The following is a 25,906-nucleotide window of genomic DNA, read 5'->3' as shown; positions in this document are numbered from 1 at the left end:
GCAGCATGAGACAGGCCTATCATGTGACGGATCTGTGACTGACTTCCCTCAGCAAGTGTTTTAAGCATCATTCTTCTTCCTTACTGTTTATATCTACCTTTCCTCTCTGGATATGTCACTTTTAATTCAACCATCTCTAGACCTGGCCTACTGTTACCCCTAGCATGTACTCAAGGCATATCTACTTCCTGGTGTTTACACTCCATAATATTGGTCATGTCTCATACAATTTTATGGGCAGTAGGATACACCACAAGTTTGAGGAAAAATAGCAATACTTCTAAGGAGAAACAGGGAGGGGCAAAGGCAAAATGACCATGAACTAATGTAAAAGTATTTTCCTATCAGGTCTGGTGGTTTTTCATATTCTTAGTTCACTGATTCAAAGGGCAACAGTCCTCAGGTTATGAATGGACTCATTTTCAAAAAGGATGGGTCTTATCAGGATGTCACTGAATAAAAAATTACTGGAAAAAATGATCCAGATAGAGCCTATAAAATATGTTACAAATTATTAAGATCACCTGCCTCTTCTGAATGACACGATATAGGTGAATCTTCCTCAAGGGAAGAGGGCCCATGCGCCAAGGAAGGCTCATGGACACAGTCTTGCGAGGTGCTGAGTGCCCTCCGCAATCACTGACTTTAATGGGATGTAAGGGGCCCTGGCAGCAAGTTTTTAGATCAGACTCTTAGTATATGACCAAAGTGGTGCACAGGGCCTTCTGCAGGACCTCTGTACTTGACAGAGTGAAATTTGCCTCCATATATTTTATGTTTTTGTTACTAGTAATTGCAAGTATCTACTGCAGCTCATAGTCTTGTATCTTTTGTATATTAATAACTTGAGAAAGGCAGACATATGTTAAATAGTGCAAAATGCTGACCATATAGCAACACATTCTGCATTAGCGCTTTAACATGCTGTTTTTAAAAAAAGAAACAAAGACAATGATCAGATACATTTTACATGAAAAGTGGAGATGTGTTTCTAATCATTCTAATGAAACTACCTGTTCCATTACGTTAAATGAAAAAGGATGGCTTGTGTATCTTTATTTTAACTCATGATTTAATTTAAACATATAGCTTACTTAAAAAGAACTGAGTTGATTACATTTCCAAATTAAAGCCTAGGTGTCATCAATAGGTGCATCCTGTATTTGGATGGCTGCTCGCACTGCTGTAGATATACTGGTAATAGAAATGCACTGAATGAATGTGTGAAATCCAGTCTGTGTGTGTTTGCCTAGCACTCAGTACATGCAATTATGATAGCTGTAAGGGGAAAGAAAAAATGAAACGATTTGCTTACTTTAGTACTGTAGCAAATAACTGTGTTGACAAGGTCACCGTGCTAAATTGACATCGTCAGCACCATATCCAACTGCTAAAAATCCACCAATATTTGCATGGTGATGTCTGTAAGAACCTCTTTAAAGTGTCAGACTCATAATTTTTTCCTCTGGCTTGTTTAATAAGCAATTTATTTTTAAATTAAGAATCCAGTGTGCTTTAAATTTATCCAGGAAAAAAACAGAGTGCTATTTCTTGCTTGTGGTAGACATGGCCAGCTTCTCAAAATGTAGTCTATTTCTGTGTTATACACATGACTCTTGTTAAGCCAAATAACAATTCCTTTTGTTATCAGATGCTAATGAGACTTGTTTACAGTGTTAAGTGATCAATTGCTTTTATTCTGAATCGCACTGATTCAGAGCTATAATAATCAGGATAACATAGAGATATTGTAGTAAAAACAAATGTATAAAAATCTTCAAAAAATGTATGCACTGTGCTAGCAGATTGTTAAAGCTCCAGATATTATTTAACATTTAATGGGCTGAATAGAAATGATATTGAAAAGAAACCTTTGTTGATCAAAGAAGGGTTTAACCATTTTAATGTTTATGGATTTGTTTTGAAAATATTTTTAATTGGGTAATGTCAAACTTTCCTATTATAATTCTGTATGCATTAGCATGTCAATAGATTATACTTCCAACTCTTTTTGACATAAAATAATTTATTTTTAAATCTTGGATCTAGTTATCTTTTTTTCTTGTTGCAACTATTTTTCAATAATTTGATTAGCTTTTAGAAGAAAAACAACAGCAACCACAGGGGATTTTGTAGTAACGATAGACTATATATTTCTTCTCCAAAAGCAGCTCCTATGCCTTTGAAAATAATGTGAAGTTTTTTTAATCAGTGCAGAATTAAGGAGTAATGTTGTCTACTTTGCTATGTTTAGTGGAATGCAGTACTCTAGATGTTTGTCAGAGAATGCTTTGAATCGTATGTTATGTGACTATAACCAAAACTACAAAAGTGATTTTTAGAATTTTTTGCACTGCTTTTATTAGCCTGGTAAAACGAAAAATCCCAAATATGGATCAGCCAATAGTTTAACAATTGGTTAGTGAGATGTATATTTTTCACATTGCTAGCAGCACTGAAGTCAATGATCTCTAGTTTATATTTTTATTGCAAATAGCTGATCTGGACATTTCAACCAAACCTGAATAGATCATGTAGGTTTCAGCGTAAAACTATAAATTCAGAGTGATGAACTCTACACCTAGTAAAGTGATCGTCTACTTTCAATAAAAACAAAAACAGATTACAGTTGATCATTTAAACATAACTGCTTGTAACAGTCACCAAGCCACCACAGTCAGGTATATAGACAGCCCTTAGGAGACATGCTGCCTATCTGATGACATTTAAAGCTTTAAAAAATCCCTTCTAGATACTACAGAAAATCATCATGATTCAGCATAGGATGTTGGTGTCACCAAATGAAACAAAAGTGTTTAAATCATGTGCACTGGAAATATTGCCATTAAACCATGTATGGGTCCAATATTGCAAATCCTTACTCATATCAGCAGTCCCATGGGCTTGAGTGGGAGTACTAATGTGAGTAAAAACTACTTACATAGATGAGGTTTGCATGACTGTGCCCATAACTGAAGCAATGATCAGCAATGCCTTTACGTGTTGATTTTAGCAGTATAAGAAATGATACACAATTTAAATTTCACATTTCTGTTTTATGTCCTATTTTCAGTCTATAATGGTGTGATCGGAGAGCTAAGGCATAAAGCTCCCTTAACTTTTAGAGTTGTTATACTATGGAAATATAAGCAGATAATGCTGTTTTAGTAGATGAAATAAATTGTATGTCATTTTTATTAAACCAACAATAAAATAACTAGACTGTATTATTACAATAGAAGTATAGAAGACCAACAATTGTACAATTGAAACTCTTTAGCAAAATTTGTTTCTATTATGTATATCCTTGTAAATGTAAATAAATTTAGCATTATGAAGTGTTCACAATGATTGCTTCTTGTTAATTTAAGGAATTTTCACCCCTTGTTAAGGCTAAATGTAATTAAAATTTAGAAGTACTGGTAAAAGTTTATTACACTCTGTTTTTTATGAGATTTTAACTAAAAGATGTACGTTACACCTGTATGTGACTTATAATGGCTTCTCAGCAGGGAATGCAGAACCACTTACATTACATAAACATTTAAAGAGGAGAATGCTAATACACTGAAAAAGTTAAACATCAGTAGCAATCTATCAAATGAAGACATTTCATGAAGTCCACTCTCTGGGAGAACATTCACCATGTGACAAAAGCCTGGCATCCTCGTTAGTCTGATGTTCATTTAATTTTAAAATCAAAATAGTTAAATGAGATAAATAGGATCTTAAGAAAACTGACATCTTCCTTCTCAGGTAAAGGCCAGAATTGAAATAATAATAAAAAATCCAAACAGATTGCTTAACAGGCAAATTTACATACTGTCTCTTTATAACACTGCATGCCCAAAAGCCTTTTGGGTTCGGAATGTAGCACTGCATCAAGTATTTCACAAAGCCCCTAAATATCACAAGAAGCTTAAAAAAAAAAAAAAGAAAGAAAAAGAAAAATTCCAGTTGAATGAAACTGTTTTAGCAGAGTGCTTCAACTCAGCTCCTAGAACTGGAATTTCAGATAAACAACAGAGGACAGGAACAGATTTTTTTTTTTAACGTGTCCTTTTGTAATGCAGCTACAAGGTTTCTGATGAACTTAAGAACAAAGAGATTGAGAGTGCAATTGTCATCAATATGAGCAGTGTGCTTAGACTGAAGCTTGTAGGAAGAGCAGATGAATTCTCTGATGATATGTGACTTGTGGAGACTCTGACTGTGTTGTCCTTCCCAATAGCATTCTGCAAGAGACAACACTTTCTTTGGTCATTGTTAAGCATTTTCATTATACTGTAATATATTTAGATGCACTTAATAAAATTCATCCTGCCAGTTTCTCCCCCTCCAATTTCATGTATTTCACCATTATGAATTTAAGTATATGAGAAGGATAAAACAGGATGTCAAAAAGACAGTGGTATTAAAATACAATTTGACTGTAACTATCAAAACACATTTAAGGGACACCATCAAAGTAATCAGGTAGGGAAAAAAAGAATAAATAAAAATGACACACTTTGAGAGCGAACCCAGTTGGAAGATCTAACCTTCTAAAATCAAGCACTGTTTTAAAGCGATCTGTGTTCAACTTGGAAATTCATTTTTAAAAAGCAGATGCAGGACTTGCTATGAAATTTGTCTTGTGAAGCCAACAGCAAGCATTGTTTGAAAATGAAGTATTGTTGGATTCCTATAGGTAAGAACCACCATCAGAGTAGGTTTATGGGTTGGCCTAGCAACAGAAGCAATGTCCATTTAGTTTATTTTCCCAGTTGCTGCATTGTTATATGCCCATGTGTTTTCATGATCAAAAAGTACTAATGCTACATACAATATGCAGCTATACATTATACACAGTAAAATAACAGGATAATATTAGGGGCAGATTGGCAGTTTATGTGCAGGTACACGGGACAGTACACAAGGAATATTCTTTAACCCCTGAGCCAGCAGAAAGGTTACAGATTAGTTTAGTTTCCATGAGAGTCAATCTTCCACCTCTAGGGATGGTCCTTATTGGTCAGGTTTGAAGCAGGCTGGTGGAACAGCATAGGGAAAGGTTCCAAGTCTCCAGGGACTGTCAATCTAGCTCCTAATGTATTATATAACTGTCAATTCATTTATCCTAAATCAGTATTCTGTCAGCCATAAAATGAAATCTGCTGTATTTCTGGGACTTGGTAAATGCCATATGATTACATGTTCCTGCAGATTACTAGCTAATTACACTTCCTAGGTGCAACACTAATTACTATTTGACCTGCAAAATCAGTTTTTGGGAAGCCAAGTGGAAAGAGGTCTCGGAGGGAATCCCAACAACTGTGTAGGAATTAAAATGTAATTATCTCACCACTGTATGGTACCAGGGTAGCAGCCACTTTGCACCCAATCCTGAGCTCCTCACTCAGGCAAAACTCCCTTTATTATGATAACTTGGTACCCAGCCATGATGATATTGATGGGACTTTTGTCTGAGGAAAGAGTTCAGGATTGGGTCCTGGATTATGACATTTCAGATTGATATTTGTATTATGAAAAATAAAGTGCTACTGTGATACGGTCCACATTCTTACCTCATTAAGACAGAGTTCTGTGTCTACAGATTCATTGGATTTCCGCTTCTGTGCCTATATAGACAAATGCAGAAGTTACACAGTATATATCTATATTTATACACGTAATATGGATATTTCTGTTTGAATAATCTTTTCTTGATTGTTCTGTTTCATGTTAACATGCCTCTATAATAAATGAGTAGGAATGAAGAACAAATAGTAAAACAACAGTCTTGAAGTAACAATATAATCTCAGTGCTTGTCTACATAGAGCCTTAGTGGTTGGCAAGACGGGGTGTGACTCTACAGCCCAATAGCTAGCCATTATATTTCAAATGGTAGTTCATCAAAACACACAAAGGAACTTTTAATGTGCAGTAGACTGGTCCACAGGCCCAGTGAGTGCGTGGCAAACTAGTGCACTGCAGATTTACAGCCTGGTTTACAGCGCATTAAATCTCCGCGTAGACAAGCCCTTGCAGTTTTAATCCCCGCTGTGAATTTAAAATACAGATTTTGAAAAAGCCAGTAAGAATAAGGGCATAAGGCACTCAGCTAATACTGTGATGAGGGCCACAGAAATGCCCACATATAAACTGGTTTCAGAGTAACAGCTGTGTTAGTCTGTATTCGCAAAAAGAAAAGGAGTACTTGTGGCACCTTAGAGACTAACCAATTTATTTGAGCATAAGCTTTCGTGAGCTACAGCTCACTTCATCAGATGCATACTGTGGAAAATACAGAAGATGTTCTTATACATACAAACCATGAAAAAATGGGTGTTTACCACTACAAAAGGTTTTCTCTCCCCCCACCCCACTCTCCTGCTGGTAATAGCTTATCTAAAGTGATCACTCTCTTTACAATGTGTATGATAGTCAAGGTGGGCCATTTCCAGCACAAATCCAGGGTTTAACAAGAACGTCTGAGGAATGGGGGGCAGGGGAGGGGTGTAGGAAAAAACAAGGGGAAATAGGTTACCTTGCATAATGACTTAGCCACTCCTAGTCTCTATTCAAGCCTAATTTAACTGTATCCAATTTGCAAATGAATTCCAATTCAACAGTCTCTCTCTGGAGTCTGGATTTGAAGTTTTTCTGTTGTAATATTGCAACGTTCATGTCTGTAATCGCGTGACCAGAGAGATTGAAGTGTTCTCCGAGTGGTTTGTGAATGTTATAATTCTTGACATCTGATTTGTGTCCATTTATTCTTTTACGTAGAGACTGTCCAGTTTGACCAATGTACATGGCAGAGGGGCCTTGCTGGCACATGATGGCATATATCACATTGGTAGATGTGCAGGTGAATGAGCCTCTGATAGTGTGGCTGATGTTATTAGGCCCTGTGATGGTGTCCCCTGAATAGATATGTGGGCACAGTTGGCAACGGGCTTTGTTGCAAGGATAGGTTCCTGGGTTAGTGGTTCTGTTGTGTGGTATGTGGTTGCTGGTGAGTTTTTGCTTCAGGTTGGGGGGCTGTCTGTAGGCAAGGACTGGCCTGTCTCCCAAGATTTGTGAGAATGTTGGGTCATCCTTCAGGATAGGTTGTAGATCCTTAATAATGCGTTGGAGGGGTTTTAGTTGGGGGCTGAAGGTGACGGCTAGTGGCGTTCTGTTATTTCCTTTGTTAGGCCTGTCCTGTAGTAGGTGATTTCTGGGAACTCTTCGGGCTCTATCAATCTGTTTCTTCACTTCCGCAGGTGGGTATTGTAGTTGTAAGGATGCTTGATAGAGATCTTGTAGGTGTTTGTCTCTGTCTGAGGGGTTGGAGCAAATGCGGTTGTATTGCAGAGCTTGGCTGTAGATGATGGATCGTGTGGTGTGGTCAGGGTGAAAGCTGGAGGCATGTAGGTAGGAATAGCGGTCAGTAGGTTTCCGGTATAGGGTGGTGTTTACGTGAGCATCGTTTATTAGCACTGTAGTGTCATAAATATAAAGGGAAGGGTAAACTCCTTTGAAATCCCTCCTGGCCAGGGGAAAGCTCCTCTCACCTGTAAAGGGTTAAGAAGCTAAAGGTAACCTCACTGGCACCTGACCAAAATGACCAATGAGGAGACAAGATACTTTCAAAAGCTGGGAGGAGGGAGAAAAACAAAGGGTCTGTGTGTCTGTCTACATTCTGTCTTGGCCGGGGATAGACCAGGAATGGAGTCTTAGAACTTTTAGTAAGTAATCTAGCTAGGTATGTGTTAGATTATGATTTCTTTAAATGGCTGAGAAAAGAACTGTGCTGAATAGAATAACTATTTCTGTCTGTGTATCTTTTTTGTAACTTAAGGTTTTGCCTAGAGGGGTTCTCTATGTTTTGAATCTAATTACCCTGTAAGGTATCTACCATCCTGATTTTACAGGGGGGGATTTCTTTATTTCTATTTACTTCTATTTTTATTAAAAGTCTTCTTGTGAGAAAACTGAATGCTTTTTCATTGTTCTCAGATCCAAGGGTTTGGGTCTGTGGTCACCTATGCAAATTGGTGAGGCTTTTTATCCAACATTTCCCAGGAAAGGGGGGGTGCAAGTATTGGGAGGATTGTTCATTGTTCTTAAGATCCAAGGGTCTGGGTCTGTAGTCACCTAGGCAAATTGGTGAGGCTTTTTACCAAACCTTGTCCAGGAAGTGGGGTGCAAGGTTTTGGGAAGTATTTTGGGGGGAAAGATGCATCCAAACAGCTCTTCCCCAGTAACCAGTATTAGTTTGGTGGTGGTAGCGGCCAGTCCAAGAACAAAGGGTGGAATATTTTGTACCTTGGGGAAGTTTTGACCTAAGCTGGTAAAGATAAGCTTAGGAGGTTTTTCATGCAGGTCCCCACATCTGTACCCTAGAGTTCAGAGTGGGGGAGGAACCTTGACATGGTGGCATAGTGGTGGGATTAACCTGAAATCAATTTGATATCCAGTTGAGATTTTTTGAACTAGAAATACAGATTTTAAAAAGGAATTTTTTTTTCCTTTGGAGCTGCTGGAAAAGCAGCTTGTTTTCTCTCTGCTTTGGAGCCAGAGCTGAGACAAAAGGGGATTAGCTTTGTGAATTGCAGGTTTTCTTTGCCTGGAGGCAGGGTACTTAACTCCTGCAGGGAAATTCACAGTCTTCCAACCCAGAGTTTTTTTTTTCCCTACAAGTAAATAGGGAGGGGGGTGTTCTACCCATTTGCCTGGAGACAAAAGTGGCAGGGTTGTTTATTTTTAGGATTTTGATTTTTTTGTTTTACAAGGAGCACAGGTTTGAAAAGGAATTTTTTTTTTCCGTTGGGCTGCTGGTGAGCAGTTTTCCAAGTAGTTGGAGGTTTTTTGCTTTGATTTGGGCCCAGAGCAGAGATAAGGGAATTGTCTTTTTCTGGAGGCTGACAATCAATATCAGAGAATAGGTATTCTATTCCAGCACAGCCAAATTTTACAGCCAAGTTTTGTTTATTTCTAAACCTTGAGTGTAAAGTTAGTTAAAACAGAGAGGTTAGAATGACAAAATCCACGGCTCGACACAAGCTGGAATTAGCCAGATTTCAAGCTGCGGAAAAACAAAGGGAACATGAAAGACAGATGGAACTCATGCAGCTGAAGAAGGAACAAGAAAGGGAGGCAGAACAACACCAAGCGGCTGCTCACAGGAGAGCTATGGAAGCAAGGGCCAAAGAACTGGAGGAGAAGGAAAAAGAGAGGAAGCATGTGGAGGAGGTGGAGAAGATAAAGGCTCAGCAGAATATCCCAACAAACCCTAGTAATCCTTCTCCAAGTACCACTTCCCATCCCAGAAAGTTCCCCACCTACAAGGCAGGCGATGATACTGAGGCCTTCCTAGAAAACTTTGAAAGGCCTGCCTTGGGTACAACATCTCTACTGACCAATACGTGATAGAGTTGAGGCCGCAGCTCAGTGGACCCTTAGCTGAGGTGGCAGCTGAAATGCCTAAAGAACACATGAACAAGTATGAACTGTTTAAATCCAAGGCGAGAGTCAGAATGGGGATAACACCCGAGCAGTCTCGTCGGAGGTTCAGAGCCCTAAGGTGGAAACCAGACGTGTCATTTACCCAACATGCCTACCACATTGTGAAACATTGGGATGCCTGGATATCAGGAGCAAGTGTTGAATCTCCAGAAAATTTGCCCTTCCTAATGCAAATGGAACAATTCTTAGAGGGTGTTCCTGAGGAAATAGAAAGATACATCCTAGACGGGAAGCCCAAAACTGTAATCGAGGCAGGAGAGATTGGAGCCAGATGGGTGGAGGTGGCAAAGAAGAAGAAAACTGGTCGCAGTTGGAGCGGAGACCAGAAGGGACAACCCCAGACCACACCCTATTACCGGGGGCCGCCCAAGGCCCCACCTACCTCCCAAAGAAACCTCCAGACCCCTTATCGTCCCACCACCCCATTTTCTAGCAACCCACCTCGCCCCGTGACCCGTCAGCTGGACGATGTTTTAAATGTAATGAGCTGGGGCATGTAAAGGCCAACTGCCCCAAGAACCCCAACAGATTACAGTTCATTGCACCGGAATCACACCAGAGGTCCGCAGGCCCAGATACCTCCCAGATACCCTTGGAGTGGAGGGAAACTGTGAGTGTGGGCAGGAAGAAGGTCACCGTGTGGAGGGACACCGGAGCACAAGTGTCAGCTATCCATGCTTTCTTAGTGGACCCCAATTTAATCAACCCAGAGATCCAAGTGACGATTCAACCCTTCAAGTCCAACTCTTTCAATTTGCCTACAGCCCAGTTGCCTGTCCAGTACAAGGGCTGGTCAGGAACGTGGACTTTTGCAGTCTATGATGATTATCCCATCCCCATGCTGTTGGGGGAAGACTTGGCCAGTCATGTGAAGCAGGCCAAGAGGGTGGGAATGGTCACCCGCAGCCAGGCTAAACAAGCCGTGAGGCCTAGCTCTGTTCCAGAAACTTCTATCAGGACCCGGTCAAAGGTGATGGACCCAGACCCCAGGCTAATGCAACAGCAGTAGTGGATCCCGTCCCAGAGACCCAGACGGAACCAGTCCCAGAACCGGAACCAGCCGAACAACCAACACCAGACCCAGTGTCAGCACTGAATCCAGTACTTGCAACCTCAACACCAGAGGGCCCCACCGAACCTGAACTTGCAGCAGCCGATAACCCTACACAAGAGGCTCAGCCGGAGCCTGAATCCCAACATAGTGCACCAGCAGAGAGCAGTTCACAGTCAACAGAAACAGCTCCATCCCCTATATCACTTCCAGAGGGACCAAGCCTAGGTCCACAATCCAATGAGGAACTGATGTCTCCAACATCAAGGGAACAGTTCCAGACCGAACAGGAAGCAGATGAAAGCCTCCAGAGAGCTTGGACGGCGGCACGGAGCAACCCACCGCCTCTCAGCTCTTCTAATCAATCCAGGTTTGTTGTAGAAAGAGGACTTTTATACAAGGAAACTCTTTCTGGTGGACACCAGGAAGACTGGCATCCTCAGAGACAGTTGGTAGTTCCAACTAAATACCGGGCCAAGCTCTTGAGCTTAGCCCATGATCACCCTAGTGGCCATGCTGGGGTGAACAGGACCAAAGACCGTTTGGGGGGGTCATTCCACTGGGACGGAATGGGCAAGGATGTTTCTACCTATGTCCAGTCTTGTGAGGTGTGCCAAAGAGTGGGAAAACCCCAAGACCAGGTCAAAGCCCCTCTCCAGCCACTCCCCATCATTGAAGTTCCATTTCAGCGAGTAGCTGTGGATATTCTGGGTCCTTTTCCGAAAAAGACACCCAGAGGAAAGCAGTACATACTGACTTTCATGGATTTTGCCACCCGATGGCCGGAAGCAGTAGCTCTAAGCAACACCAGGGCTAAAAGTGTGTGCCAGGCACTAGCAGACATTTTTGCCAGGGTAGGTTGGCCCTCCGACATCCTCACAGATGCAGGGACTAATTTCCTGGCAGGAACTATGGAAAACCTTTGGGAACCTCATGGGGTAAATCACGTGGTTGCCACTCCTTACCACCATCAAACAAATGGCATGGTGGAGAAGTTTAATGGAACTTTGGGGGCCATGATACGTAAATTCGTAAATGAGCACTCCAATGATTGGGACCTAGTGTTGCAGCAGTTGCTCTTTGCCTACAGAGCTGTACCACACCCCAGTTTAGGGTTTTCCCCATTTGAACTTGTATATGGCCGTGAGGTTAAGGGGCCATTGCAGTTGGTGAAGCAGCAATGGGAGGGATTTACACCTTCTCCAGGAACTAACATTCTGGACTTTGTAACCAACCTACAAAACACCCTCCGAACCTCTTTAGCCCTTGCTAGAGAAAACTTACAGGATGCTCAAAAAGAGCAAAAAGCCTGGTATGATAAACATGCCAGAGAGCGTTCCTTCAAAGTAGGAGACCAGGTCATGGTCTTAAAGGCGCTCCAGGCCCATAAAATGGAAGCATCGTGGGAAGGGCCATTCACGGTCCAGGAGCGCCTGGGAGCTGTTAATTATCTCATAGCATTCCCCACCTCCAACCGAAAGCCTAAGGTGTACCATATTAATTCTCTAAAGCCCTTTTATTCCAGAGAATTAAAGGTTTGTCAGTTTACAGCCCAGGGAGGAGACGACGCTGAGTGGCCTGAAGGTGTCTACTACGAAGGGAAATGTGCTGGTGGTGTGGAAGAGGTGAACCTCTCCATGACCCTTGGGCATATGCAGCGACAGCAGATCCAGGAGCTGTGCACTAGCTACGTGTTAACGTTCTCAGCCACCCCAGGACTGACTGAACGGGCATACCACTCCATTGACACAGGTAATGCTCACCCAATTAGGGTCCAACCTTACCGGGTGTCTCCTCAAGCTAAAACTGCTATAGAACGGGAGATCCAGGATATGTTACAGATGGGTGTAATCCGCCCCTCTGAAAGTGCATGGGCATCTCCAGTGGTTCTAGTTCCCAAACCAGATGGGGAAATACGTTTTTGTGTGGACTACCGTAAGCTAAATGCTGTAACTCGCCCAGACAACTATCCAATGCCACGCACAGATGAACTATTTGAGAAACTGGGATGGGCCCAATTCATCTCTACCTTGGACTTAACCAAGGGGTACTGGCAGGTACCGCTAGATGAATCTGCCAAGGAAAGGTCAGCCTTCACCACACATCTCGGGCTGTATGAATTTAATGTACTCCCTTTCGGGCTGCGAAATGCACCCGCCACTTTCCAAAGACTTGTAGATGGTCTCCTAGCAGGATTAGGAGAATATGCAGTCGCCTACCTTGACGATGTGGCCATATTTTCGGATTCCTGGGCAGACGACCTGGAACATCTACAAAAGGTCCTTGAGCACATAAGGGAGGCAGGACTAACCGTTAAGGCTAAGAAGTGTTAAATAGGCCTAAACAGAGTGACTTACCTTGGACACCAGGTGGGTCAAGGAACTATCAGCCCCCTACAGGCCAAAGTGGATGCTATCCAAAAGTGGCCTGTCCCAAAGTCAAAGAAACAGTTCAATCCTTTTTAGGCTTGGCCGGTTATTACAGACGATTTGTACCGCACTACAGCCAAATCGCCGCCCCACTGACAGACCTAACCAAAAAGAAACAGCCAAGTGCTGTTCAGTGGACCGAAAAGTGTCAGAAGGCCTTTAACAAGCTTAAAGCGACACTCATGTCTGACCCTGTACTAAGGGCCCCAGACTTTGACAAACCGTTCCTAGTAACCACAGATGCGTCCGAGCGTGGTGTGGGAGCAGTTTTAATGCAGAAAGGACCTGATCAAGAATTTCACCCTGTAGTGTTTCTCAGCAAAAAACTGTCTGAGAGGGAAAACAACTGGACAGTCACTGAAAAAGAATGTTACGCCATTGTCTACGCTCTGGAAAAGCTACGCCCATATGTTTGGGGACGGCGTTTCCACCTGCAAACCGACCATGCTGCACTGAAGTGGCTTCACTCCGTCAAAAAAACTAACAAAAAACTTCTTCGGTGGAGTTTAGCTCTCCAAGTTTTTGATTTCAACATCCAACACATCTCAGGAGCTTCTAACAAAGTGGCTGATGCACTCTCCCGTGAAAGTTTCCCAGAATCAACTGGTTAAAATCGTCCTTGAGATGTAGAAAATATTGTTAGTCTTTATGTACTTGGTAGTATATTTAGAGATGCATGTGTCTTATTAACTCTGTTTTTCCTAGAGCTCCAGGAAGAAATCCCAGCCAATGTTTCACCCTAGCTGAGATTTGGGGGGGGCGTGTCATAAATATAAAGGGAAGGGTAAACCCCTTTGAAATCCCTCCTGGCCAGGGGAAAGCTCTTCTCACCTGTAAAGGGTTAAGAAGCTAAAGGTAACCTCGCTGGCACCTGACCAAAATGACCAATGAGGAGACAAGATACTTTCAAAAGCTGGGAGGAGGGAGAAAAACAAAGGGTCTGTGTGTCTGTCTACATTCTGTCTTGGCCGGGGATAGACCAGGAATGGAGTCTTAGAACTTTAAGTAAGTAATCTAGCTAGGTAGGTGTTAGATTATGATTTCTTTAAATGGCTGAGAAAAGAACTGTGCTGAATAGAATAACTATTTCTGTCTGTGTATCTTTTTTGTAACTTAAGGTTTTGCCTAGAGGGGTTCTCTATGTTTTGAATCTAATTACCCTGTAAGGTATCTACCATCCTGATTTTACAGGGGGGATTTCTTTATTTCTATTTACTTCTATTTTTATTAAAAGTCTTCTTGTAAGAAAACTGAATGCTTTTTCATTGTTCTCAGATCCAAGGGTTTGGGTCTGTGGTCACCTATGCAAATTGGTGAGGCTTTTTATCCAACATTTCCCAGGAAAGGGGGGGGTGCAAGTGTTGGGAGGATTGTTCATTGTTCTTAAGATCCAAGGGTCTGGGTCTGTAGTCACCTAAGCAAATTGGTGAGGCTTTTTACCAAACCTTGTCCAGGAAGTGGGGTGCAAGGTTTTGGGAAGTATTTTGGGGGGAAAGACGTGTCCAAACAGCTCTTCCCCAGTAACCAGTATTAGTTTGGTGGTGGTAGCGGCCAGTCCAAGGAGAAAGGGTGGAATATTTTGTACCTTGGGGAAGTTTTGACCTAAGCTGGTAAAGATAAGCTTAGGAGGTTTTTCATGCAGGTCCCCACATCTGTACCCTAGAGTTGAGAGTGGGGGTGGTCAGGGTGAAAGCTGGAGGCATGTAGGTAGGAATAGCGGTCAGTAGGTTTCCGGTATAGGGTGGTGTTTATGTGAGCATCGTTTATTAGCACTGTAGTGTCCAGGAAGTGGATCTCTTGTGTGGACTGGACCAGGCTGAGGTTGATGGTGGGATGGAAATTGTTGAAATCATGGTGGAATTCCTCAAGGGCTTCTTTTCCATGGGTCCAGATGATGAAGATGTCATCAATATAGCACAAGTAGAGTAGGGGCGTTAGGGGACGAGAGCTGAAGAAGCGTTGTTCTAAGTCAGCCATAAAAAAATGTTGGCATACTGTGGGACCATGCGGGTACCCATAGCAGTACTGCTGATTTGAAGGTATAAATTGTCCGCAAATGTAAAATAGTTATGGGTAAGGACAAAGTCACAAAGTTCAGCCACCAGGTTAGCTGTGACATTATTGGGGATAGTGTTCTTGATGGCTTGTAGTCCATCTTTGTGTGGAATGTTGGTGTAGAGGGCTTTTACATCCATAGTGGCCAGGATGGTGTTTTCAGGAAGATCACCGATGGATTGTAGTTTCCTCAGGAAGTCAGTGGTGTCTCGAAGGTAGCTGGGAGTGCTGGTATCGTAGGGCCTGAGGAGGGAATCTACATAGCCAGACAATCCTGCTGTCAGGGTGCCAATGCCTGAGATGATGGGGCGCCCAGGATTTCCAGATTTATGGATCTTGGGTAGTAGATAGAATATCCCAGGTCGAGGTTCCAGGGGTGTGTCTGTGCGGATTTGATCTTGTGCTTTTTCAGGGAGTTTCTTGAGCAAATGCTGTAGTTTCTTTTGGTAACTCTCAGTGGGATCAGAGGGTAATGGCTTGTAGAAAGTGGTGTTGGAGAGCTGCCGAGCAGCCTCTTGTTCATATTCCGACCTATTCATGATGACGACAGCACCTCCTTTGTCAGCCTTTTAGATTATGATGTCAGAGTTGTTTCTGAGGCTGTGGATGGCATTGTGTTCTGCACAGCTGAGGTTGTGGGGCAAGTGATGCTGCTTTTCCACAATTTCAGCCCGTGCATGTCGGTGGAAGCACTCTATGTAGAAGTCCAGTGTGCTGTCTCGACTTTCAGGAGGAGACCATCTAGAATCCTTCTTTTTGTAGTGTTGGTAGGAAGGTCTCTGTGGATTAGTATGTTGTTCAGAAGTGTGTTGGAAATATTCCTTGAGCCAGAGACGTCGAAAATAGGATTCTAGGTCACCACAGAACTGTATCATGTTCGTGGGGGTGGAGGGGCAGAAGGAGAGGCCCCAAGATAGGACAGCTGCTTCTGCTGGGCTAAGAGTATAGTTGGATAGGTTAACAATATTGCTGGGTGGGTTGAGGGAACCATTGCTGTGGCCCCTTGTGGCATGTAGTAGTTTAGAAAGTTTAGTGTCCTTTTTCTTTTGTAGAGAAGCAAAGTGTGTGTTGTAAATGGCTTGTCTAGTTTTCGCAAAGTCCAGCCACGAGGAAGTTTGTGTGGAAGGTTGTTTTTTTATGAGAGTATCCATTTTTGAGAGCTCATTCTTAATCTTTCCCTGTTTGCTGTGTAGGATGTTGATCAGGTGGTTCCGCAGTTTCTTTGAGAGCGTGTGGCACAAGCTGTCAGCATAGTCTGTGTGGTATGTAGATTGTAATGGATTTTTTACCTTCAGTCCTTTTGGTACGATGTCCATCTGTTTGCATTTGGAAAGGAAGATGATGTCTGTCTGTATCTGTACAAGTTTTTTCATGCAGTTGATAGATTTCCACTCCATACGGCTAAATGCAGTGCCTTGCATAATGACAGGTTTCAGAGTAACAGCCGTGTTAGTCTGTATTCGCAAAAAGAAAAGGTGTACTTGTGGCACCTTAGAGACTAACCAATTTATTTGAGCATAAGCTTTCGTGAGCTACAGCTCATAGAGCCAGAAGAGTTCCCAGAAGTCACCTACTACAGGACAGGCCTAACAAAGGAAATAACAGAACGCCACTAGCCGTCACCTTCAGCCCCCAACTAAAACCCCTCCAACGCATTATTAAGGATCTACAACCTATCCTGAAGGATGACCCAACACTCTCACAAATCTTGGGAGACAGGCCAGTCCTTGCCTACAGACAGCCCCCCAACCTGAAGCGAATACTCACCAGCAACCACATACCACACAACAGAACCACTAACCCAGGAACCTATCCTTGCAACAAAGCCCGTTGCCAACTGTGCCCACATATGTATTCAGGGGACACCATCACAGGGCCTAATAACATCAGCCACACTATCAGAGGCTCGTTCACCTGCACATATACCAATGTGATATATGCCATCATGTGCCAGCAATGTCCCTCTGCCATGTACATTGGTCAAACTGGACAGTCTCTACGTAAAAGAATAAATGGACACAAATCAGATGTCAAGAATTATAACATTCACAAACCACTCGGAGAACACTTCAATCTCTCTGGTCACGCGATTACAGACATGAACGTTGCGATATTACAACAGAAAAACTTCAAATCCAGACTCCAGCAAGAGACTGCCGAATTGGAATTCATTTGCAAATTGGATACGGTTAAATTAGGCTTGAATAGAGACTAGGAGTGGCTAAGTCATTATGCAAGGTAACCTATTTCCCCTTGTTTTTTCCTACACCTCTCCCCTGCCCCCCGTTCCTCAGACGTTCTTGTTAAACCCTGGATTTGTGCTGGAAATGGCCCACCTTGACTATCATACACATTGTAAGGAGAATGATCACTTTAAATAAGCTATTACCGACAGGAGAGTGGGTTTGTGTGTATGGAAAAGGGGCGGGAGGGGGGGGGAACCTGGATTTGTGCTGGAAATGGCCCACCTTGACTATCATACACATTGTAAGGAGAATGATCACTTTAAATAAGCTATTACCAACAGGAGAGTGGGTTTGTGTGTGTGGAAAAGGGGTGGGCGGGGGAGAAAACCTGGATTTGTGCTGGAAATGGCCCATCTCAATTGTCATACACATTGTAAGGAGAGTGATCACTTTAGATAAGCTATTACCAGCAGGAGAGTGGGGTGGGGGGAGAGAAAACCTTTTGTAGTGATAAACACCCATTTTTTCATGGTTTGTATGTATAAGAACATCTTCTGTATTTTCCACAGTATGCATCCGATGAAGTGAGCTGTAGCTCTCGAAAGCTTATGCTCAAATAAATTGGTTAGTCTCTAAGGTGCCACAAGTCCTCCTTTTCTTTTTACATATAAATTAAGTCAGTAATCAAGGGTCTATGTAAAAGACACATATGATCCTAGTAGAGAAAAATGGAGTATGATCATGCTTTTTGTTAATATTAACTAACACTAGTACATCTTAACTAGAAAATATGGACTTTGACCAGTGTATTCTTAACAGTTAGGAAAAAATATACTATATTTTGAAGTGTTTTACTTCTGCTAATAGAATTGTACCTAGATGTTAAGATGACCAATAAAAATATTTTAAAATAAAAATATATTAATTTCTGTGTTGTGCTACAGCCACAAAGCCTGTTCTGGAAAGTTCCCAGATTATGCAAACAGAACAACATTTATTTCCTTTAAGGAATGTAACTATAAATCAACCTGAAGTCAGACGATCAGGGGGACTGAATCCAGGTGCCCCACCTCACAAGTGAGTGCTCCAATCACCAAATGATATAGTCATTCTCTCTCTCTCTCCTTTCCCCTCCTCAATTTATCTACACTGGAAGAGCTTCAACAGGAGAACCTGAGGGGGCCCCTCATCAGAATATCCTATGGCCCAGTAGTTAGGGCACTCACCCGTGAGGTGGCAGATCCCTGTTCAAATCCTGTTTCCCCGTCAGGCAGAGAGGGGACTGGAATCAGAGGTCTCCAACGTCTCAGGTGTGTATCCTAACCACCAGGCTAAAAGTTATTAGGGACATCATCCTCCTTCTCATTTTCTGTTAACTTGTCTGTAGGGGCCCAATTCAGTAGGTGAGTTCTGAGCATGGTTACTGGGTCGGGTCCCACAGGGGCGTTATGGAGAAGATCCCCTGTCCATGCATTGTTCTGGGGCTTAGGTGTGGGGTTGCAGTGCATATGTGCGGAGGCAGAAACACAGGCACCTACTGAACTTTTACCTCAAAAATTTCAGTGCAGAGCAAGTTTTGGCACCTACAGGGTTCAGCAGCAGCAGCTGAGGTTTTTGTGAATCCCAGTGGGGCCCGATTCTGGGATTCAGGCACCGAAAGTGGCAGGTAGGCACCTAAGTCCTTTTGTGAGTCTAGCCTCTAGATGAAAAAATAAAACTCTGGCAGTGAATTTTGAGTACTACTTGACCAGATTAGAAATTACTTTCTCTGGTGACAGCAATTCTGATTTCACTCCTCTTTGGCTTGCCGCAAGGGGAAACATGACAAGCAAGGAGAAACCAAAGTAAAGCCTAATCTTGCATTTCTTTTTCAGCACATCCTTCCACTGAGTCAAATGGGAAAGTGGAGATCCAAAGAACAAAGGATGATATCTTTGGGTTTTACAGTATAAATTGTGGAAGGCCTTCGTTGATATTTCCTACCTCCTTGCTATGTGCTAGATATCCAAGTCCTTATACAAGCTTCTGTCTACTGCCCATGTGTGTTTCCTAGTAGCTATGCCTGGCTTGGGTTACAGAATACTGTACCATTTAGGACATTACTATTTCTAATTAGCTGCTGCTGTATACCAAGGATTACATTTTATCTTTTCTTAAGACTTAATATAGCTCTCAAAATGAAAAGAGAGAACAAGGTCGTGTTCCTCTTCCATTACATTCATCTTGAAAAGCAACATAACCAGTGCAGCACAGAAAGTATAACTGCATTTTAGAAAACAACTGTTTTTAGGTGAAATCAACAATTATCAGGTAGAATCCAAAATCAACAAAAGCTTTTCAATAATTTTGATCATCATTCACTAGCTTTAATTTGGGAACAGTTATCTATATATTTAATGAGGACCATTTTAACAACAATTAATACATTTATTCACCTGCTTCAAATAGAACAGAAGTTCCTTCTTCCTTTGGATTTTAAAAAAGTATTTTAAAGTGGCCTTTTCTCCCTTCAAAGTGTAAGGGATAGTGTCTGTAATTCAAAATAAAACAACACTACACCTTCTTTTTTGGGGAGCAGGGAGAGGGGGATTTGCAGGAAAAAAATTAGCTTCCAGGCTGAGACATTATCTGCCAAGTTTCAAATTGGAAGAGTGGATTTTTACTGCTGAATTATAAACCTGAAAAAATGGGTTCTAATGGAAATACTGGCATAGGCTGCACTACTATAATACAATAGTGTATCACTAAATCACAAGTAATTTTGGGGGGGAGGGGAAGTAGGGAAAGAACCTGTAGGCAGAAGAGTGCACTATGGGAAGCTTATATCAGTAATTACATCCTAAAGGGAAAATCCTTCCTGCCCGACTCTTAGGCACAAAGAGCAAAGAACACAAAACAATGGATGGTGCTGTGCTTCACAGGAAAGGAGTGCTTCACCTGGGGAGCCAAGTCAGGACTCAGACACTACTGATGGTCTTGATGCACACGCACTCACACACAAAAATGAAAAATGATGTGGAGCCCCATTATCTGTTTATCTATAAAATAGCCCCAAATCTTATACAAGATAAAGAGGCTCGCATCCCTTGCAAGCTGTAGAGTGAAGTTCTGGCAGGGGAAATTCTGTACCTTAAGATGCAGGAGGATTTGGGGGAATACAGGTGTGTCTTATATAGGCTACTGTAGATGCCATCCCAAGCCCAAGTCTCAAAGAACCCCTCAGGACAGTGTAATTCCATGCCTGGTACACCGGTAACAGGGTTTGTCCCTAAGGTATTAAAAGCAGCCTTTCAGTCAGAGTAAAGATAAAATAAAACACATTAATTTGCAAACTTGACACCATCAAATTAGGCCTGAATAGATACTGGGAGTGGCTGGGTCACTATAAAAAATAATTTTCCCTCTGTTGATACTCTCACCTTCTTGTCAGCTATTGGGAATGGGCCACATCCAACCTGATTGAATTGTCCTCGTTAGCACTGAGTCCTCACTTGGTAAGGCAACTCCCATCTTTTCATGTGCTGTATATTTATACCTGCCTACTGTATTTTTCACTCCATACATCTGATGAAGTGGGTTATAGCCCACAAAAACTTATGCCCAAATAAATTTGTTAGTCTCTAAGGTGCCACAAGGACTCCTTGTTGTTTTTGCTAATAAGGCTACAGTAGAACTTCGGAGCTACAAACACCAGAGTTACAAACTGATCAGTCATCCACACACCCCATTTGGATTGGAAATACACAGTCAGGCAGCAGAGACAAAAGCAAATACAATACAGTGCTGTGTTAAATGTAAACTAACAACAAAAAATAAAGGGAACAGTTTAAAAATGGATTTGACTAGGTAGGAAATTGTTTCTGTGCTTGTTTTATTTAAATCAAGATAGTTTAAAAGCAGAATTTTTCTTCTGCATCGTAAAGTTTCAAAGCTGTATTAAGTCGATGTTCAGTTGTAAACTTTTGAAAGAACATTTAGTTCAGAGTTATGAACATTTCAGAGTTACAAACAACCTCCATTCCTGAGGGGTTTGTAACTCTGAGGTTCTCCTGCATATTTCAAAATTAGACTTATTTTCAGGCTTCATATAAGGCCTGAGCCTGCCATAAGAATGTTCATGAGATTTTTTTCACTGACTGAAATGAGAGCAGGATTCGGCTCGTAAAAAAATCAATGGAAATGAAGTTTAAAAAAAATTCTCAAGAAAAGAGGTCTGGGATCTGTGTTACCGGCTAAAATCAAATCTGCTAACGATTCATGCATTCAGCTGTAATCTGTTGCGGACTGTAGAATGAATAGTTACAAGTAATTGACTCACTGATCTAAAACCCCTCCAAATTACTGTACACCTTTTCCTTTTGTTACTATAAAAACAAGCAGTAACTTTAACTACAGTTCTTAAAGCCCATCCCACAAGGAACGATTAAGAAGGTTTGAGATGGGTTGACTGATAACTGTGGCTTTGTAAGAAACTCCTGTTTGGTTGGACTCAGAAATGCTGGCCAGTCTTAAGAAGCTGCCTCAGTTTTGTCTTTGTCATCAGTCTTGTGCTGAGTTACCCTTTTATATTTTGTAAAATGTGCCCCTTAATTCTGTAAAGAACCTAGTTACTATGGTAGAAAAGCAAAGATTCATATTTAAGAATTTGAACACCCGTGAACTCTGTCTCATGAAATTTTCATTATGCCGCACATCTATCAGGAGTCTTAGTTTAGCTTGGGCAGTCTCAGGGTTTTAAACCACTCCCCTGCTTCCTCTAAGGCACTGTGCCCAAGCCAATGTCCTGAGACATCTGGTTGGTACGGAAAGCTTCTCAGGCCATTTCAGAAAAGAACTAGTACCTCATGCCCAGCAGAGAGCTGATAGATGCTCTTCCTGGAGGGGAAGGAGAACCAGAGCTAGCAGAGCAGCTAGCTGTTTCCCTGAAAGGCACGCGGCATTGCTACGTAGCCTATGTCTACATTACAGCTGGGAGCAAGCCTCCCAGCCTGGCAGACAGACTTGCGCTAGCTCAGCTTGAGTTAGCACACTGAAAACAATAGTGTGGATGGTGTGGCTTGGGCTCCCCAAGCCCCCCCAACCCCATGGGTCTGAGCTTGGGAGGCCACCTATTTTATGGCTTGCAGTGCAGTGATTTTGTTTCACATACAATGTAGTGTTCATATAGGGTATTCAATGTGCGCTAGAGATCCACTGGTGGACTGTTCCAAATCAAAGTGAGTTTTAATTTGGGAAAAGAAGGGAGCAATGGAGTACTCAGCCTGAAAAGTCAGAGGCACAGAATGAGCAGCTGATTCGGCAAACCAGTACCTCTCTGATAGTCTGGTCTTCAGGTTTCGTGAGGGAATATGTACTTTACCGGCCACATTTCTTAGATACTATGGTGATAAGCAATGTAGCTATAACTAAGACAGATACATATATTTCATGCTTGTTTTCAGGTCATTTTAATGGGCGTGGCTTTGCCATCCTTTCAAATTCTTGGCTAGTGATAAGCATATTAACAAGGTTTTAAAAAAAAAAAGAGCAGAAGAAATCTCCTCAAACATCCTCTGGCTGACCCCACTCCTGAAATATTCATAACAAATGACATTACATGTTCTTTTTGTTCTTTTCTAGTGTTGATTAGAGATTTACTATGCAACCAACCTATTTTCCTAACAGCAGGACACAAACAATAAACAGAAAAATGCACGGAGTGTAAAAATGCAATCAGTTTAACTCTTCTGCACTCACTAACTGCTAGCTGCATCTATCACACTTGTCAATAGTATTTTCTTATTAGTACAGTGATACAATAGTATGCTGCAATATAAATTACTTTCAGTGGGGAAAACAAGCAAAGTGCATGTCAGAAGCAGAGTATACTAAAATAAGGATCTAATTCAGCATACAATAATTCTGAATTCTGTGCCTCACAGCCTGGTGTAATGCTATTTAAGCTTTGTAGATTCTCACCATGAAAAGAAAAGGAGTACCCCTGGCACCTTAGAGACTAACAAATCTATTTCAGCATAAGCTTTCGTGAGCTACAGCTCACTTCATCGGATGCATCCGATGCATCCGATGAAGTGAGCTGTAGCTCACGAAAGCTTATGCTGAAATAGATTTGTTAGTCTCTAAGGTGCCAGGGGTACTCCTTTTCTTTTTGCGAATACAGACTAACACGGCTGCTACTCTGAAACCTCTCACCATGAAGAAGTCAGACTTTTTTTTTTGCTGAATCAGCCCCAAAGATGCTACCTCGGAGCATGAATTCATGTGTGGTCATTTTGCCTAACAGTATCATCCCATTTTGTATGGTAAGTACATTTTAATGGTAGATATTACCAAAACATTTTTGGTATCAGTCTTCAATGCTAGGAGCAAAATACATGGTAAGTATCTTACAAAATACATAGTGAGTCTTTTTATATGTGTGTGCATTCCCATGCCAATAGGCAGCTGAAACATGGCTTATTTCTATAACCCTCTCTTATTTGGGCACAGAATGTTCATAAAGGCCAGGGAAGGCAGATTACCTGCAAAGTTCCCTTTCCCCCTCCACACAGGGCATCGTGCTGTTTATGTTTGAGTGAAATTTGTGTGCTCAAGTTTTAGGAGTAAGGCAACTAAGAGCTGTGCGACCACAGGATAGATACCTGTCTCAGGATTCTGTGGAAAACAAATCCTTCCTGACTGTGCATGGCCAGGTACACAGATCTTCAAACACCTTTTCAAGCAGTTAGTTTTTGAGTGAGCACAGTACAGAATGCAATACACAGACTAGTCTGCAAAAAATGACTTACCATGAACATCTAACCTTACATGGTGGTATAGTAACTAGTTCTGGGTTTGCTTCCCTTTTCACTCACTCATTTATCTGAGTTAAATGGCTTCATATAGCCCTAGATTCTTGTTTCCTATTTTTAGGGGATAGTATGGAACATTCCTAATATTGTCTTTTTACGGATATGCCTCAAGCAAACATGTTTGCATTAAGAAAGGCAGAGAAGAAAAGCAGAATACTAAAAAGCATAAGGAGAATAACTTTTGCTAGCCTAATAGCCTAACAACTTAGGCTGCTTGGGTGTTTTCTCCCCCAGCTATAACACCGAAAACCATGTAATCCAAAATCTAGTACTTTGGGATTTTATTATTAAAACCCATCTTCCCAGTGATTCTCTACCGCCACCAACTCAGTGACTTATATACCAGTTATAAGTAGCATCTAGATATTGTGCACTGTAATTCAGTTAAAGAAAACAAAAGTGAATATAAAGCTATTAAAGTCCTGTTTAAAAGCCACAGTCGTATTTTAAATACAAATAAAAAACTCCATGGTTGAAATCCTGAACCCATTGACTTTACTGGGGCCCAGGATTTCACCCCACATGTCTAAGCACTAGTGATACTCCTGCTTTCAGTAAACCCATAAGGTACCCACATATCCTGTGAGAGATTACACATTAAATGTGCTACGCACAAGCAAGGTCCCATTCACATTTATCACAGAATCTCTGCACAGTTTGATATGATTGTTCACAATTGGGAGTCTCTGCTTAAGAAAAACTTAGGAGTGGCATAGCAGGTCAGGATTTAGCTGCATTGAGAGAGCAGGGTCGGGAAGCACGCCGGTTGCCTGCGAAGGCTGGCTATAGGATATGTACACTGCCAATGGAGGGAGAGGCAGAGTGGGAAAATGAGGCAGGGAGTTGCCTCCACCCTCCAGCAGCAGGACCAGAGGCGAGGCACCTTGCATTTCTGCAGCCAGGAGGAGAAAGCAAGCTGGCTTGTTTGAACATCTGTCTGTGGAGGGAGCTGAGCAGCTCTTGGCGTGCTTCTGCAAGATGCTGTTCTCCAGCATGATGCCAGGCTTACGCAATGGATATTAGCGCTTCTTTCTTGAGCGCTACATTCACTCAGAAATGTTAGAGGGAAAAGAATTGTCAAAAACATTTGTCTAGAGAACCTCCTGACCGAGTCTTTTTTAACAGACTAAATTATTGAGGATTTTTGCATTTATTAACCATATAGTAAATCGTGTATGTGCATGAGTACGTAATGTGAGCACGCGTGCGCACACATAGAATATAGCGGTCAACTTTAAAAACTTGACAATTCCCTTGGAGAAAACCTGAGATAATTAAATGAAAGCATTCAAGATATTTTCTATAGTAAGTATAGGGAAGTATATGGGAAAACTGCAGATAGTAAGGTAATCTTATCTATATGGTAAAATTGGCAACTGTGAATGCGCACACACCTGAATGCAAGTATATTTGTTTTGCTACATCTGTACTTATGTGACTATCCCTGTTGTGAAGTTTTATTACATCACCAACATGATTTAGGGATTGCTTTATAAAAAGAATTCAATCTTGAGCAACTATGATTTAGAACAACTGTTGAATTTTGCATTTATGGTCCCAAGCAATCTACCCCCATGAGGTGACATAGAAATGCTTTTTTTTTATTTAAAGCACTTTTTCTCCATCCAGCTTTAAGGCCCTAAGCCTGCAATTAGGCACAGACAACTACGGAGCTGGGGCCTTAGTGAACATGTTGCACTTGCTAGGTACTTAAACTGTTTTTTAGCATTGAAAATACCATTCAGAATAAAATCACTCATTATAGAGGAGGAGGGGACATTAACTTTTTAAAGAATGAAATAAAACTTATCCAGGTAAGACAAACAGGAACAACCTGC

General features: G+C 41.8%; 1 protein-coding gene across 3 annotated transcripts in view; it reads right to left on the bottom strand.

Moving 5' to 3' along the window:
* Positions 1-3,312: 3,312 nt before the first annotated feature.
* The window catches only part of GFRA1 (GDNF family receptor alpha 1), a 208,013-nt gene continuing 185,419 nt past the window's right edge, over positions 3,313-25,906 (bottom strand). For 2 of the 3 annotated variants that reach the window (XM_084635449.1, XM_084635448.1), the window contains 2 exons: positions 5,568-5,621; positions 3,314-4,235 (listed from right to left, as the gene is read on the bottom strand). In XM_084635449.1, the coding sequence (XP_084491575.1) occupies positions 4,074-4,235; positions 5,568-5,621 (216 nt within the window). In that variant the 3' untranslated portion in view covers positions 3,314-4,073. Of the gene's footprint in view, positions 4,236-5,567; positions 5,622-25,906 lie in introns of all 3 variants that reach the window. The other variant, XM_084635450.1, reaches the window with a different exon arrangement.

Source organism: Lepidochelys olivacea (genome assembly GCF_965140295.1).
Source record: "Lepidochelys olivacea isolate rLepOli2 genome assembly, chromosome: 7".
NCBI classification, from domain to species: domain Eukaryota; kingdom Metazoa; phylum Chordata; order Testudines; family Cheloniidae; genus Lepidochelys; species Lepidochelys olivacea.
This window is presented reverse-complemented; position numbering and strand designations above follow the sequence as displayed.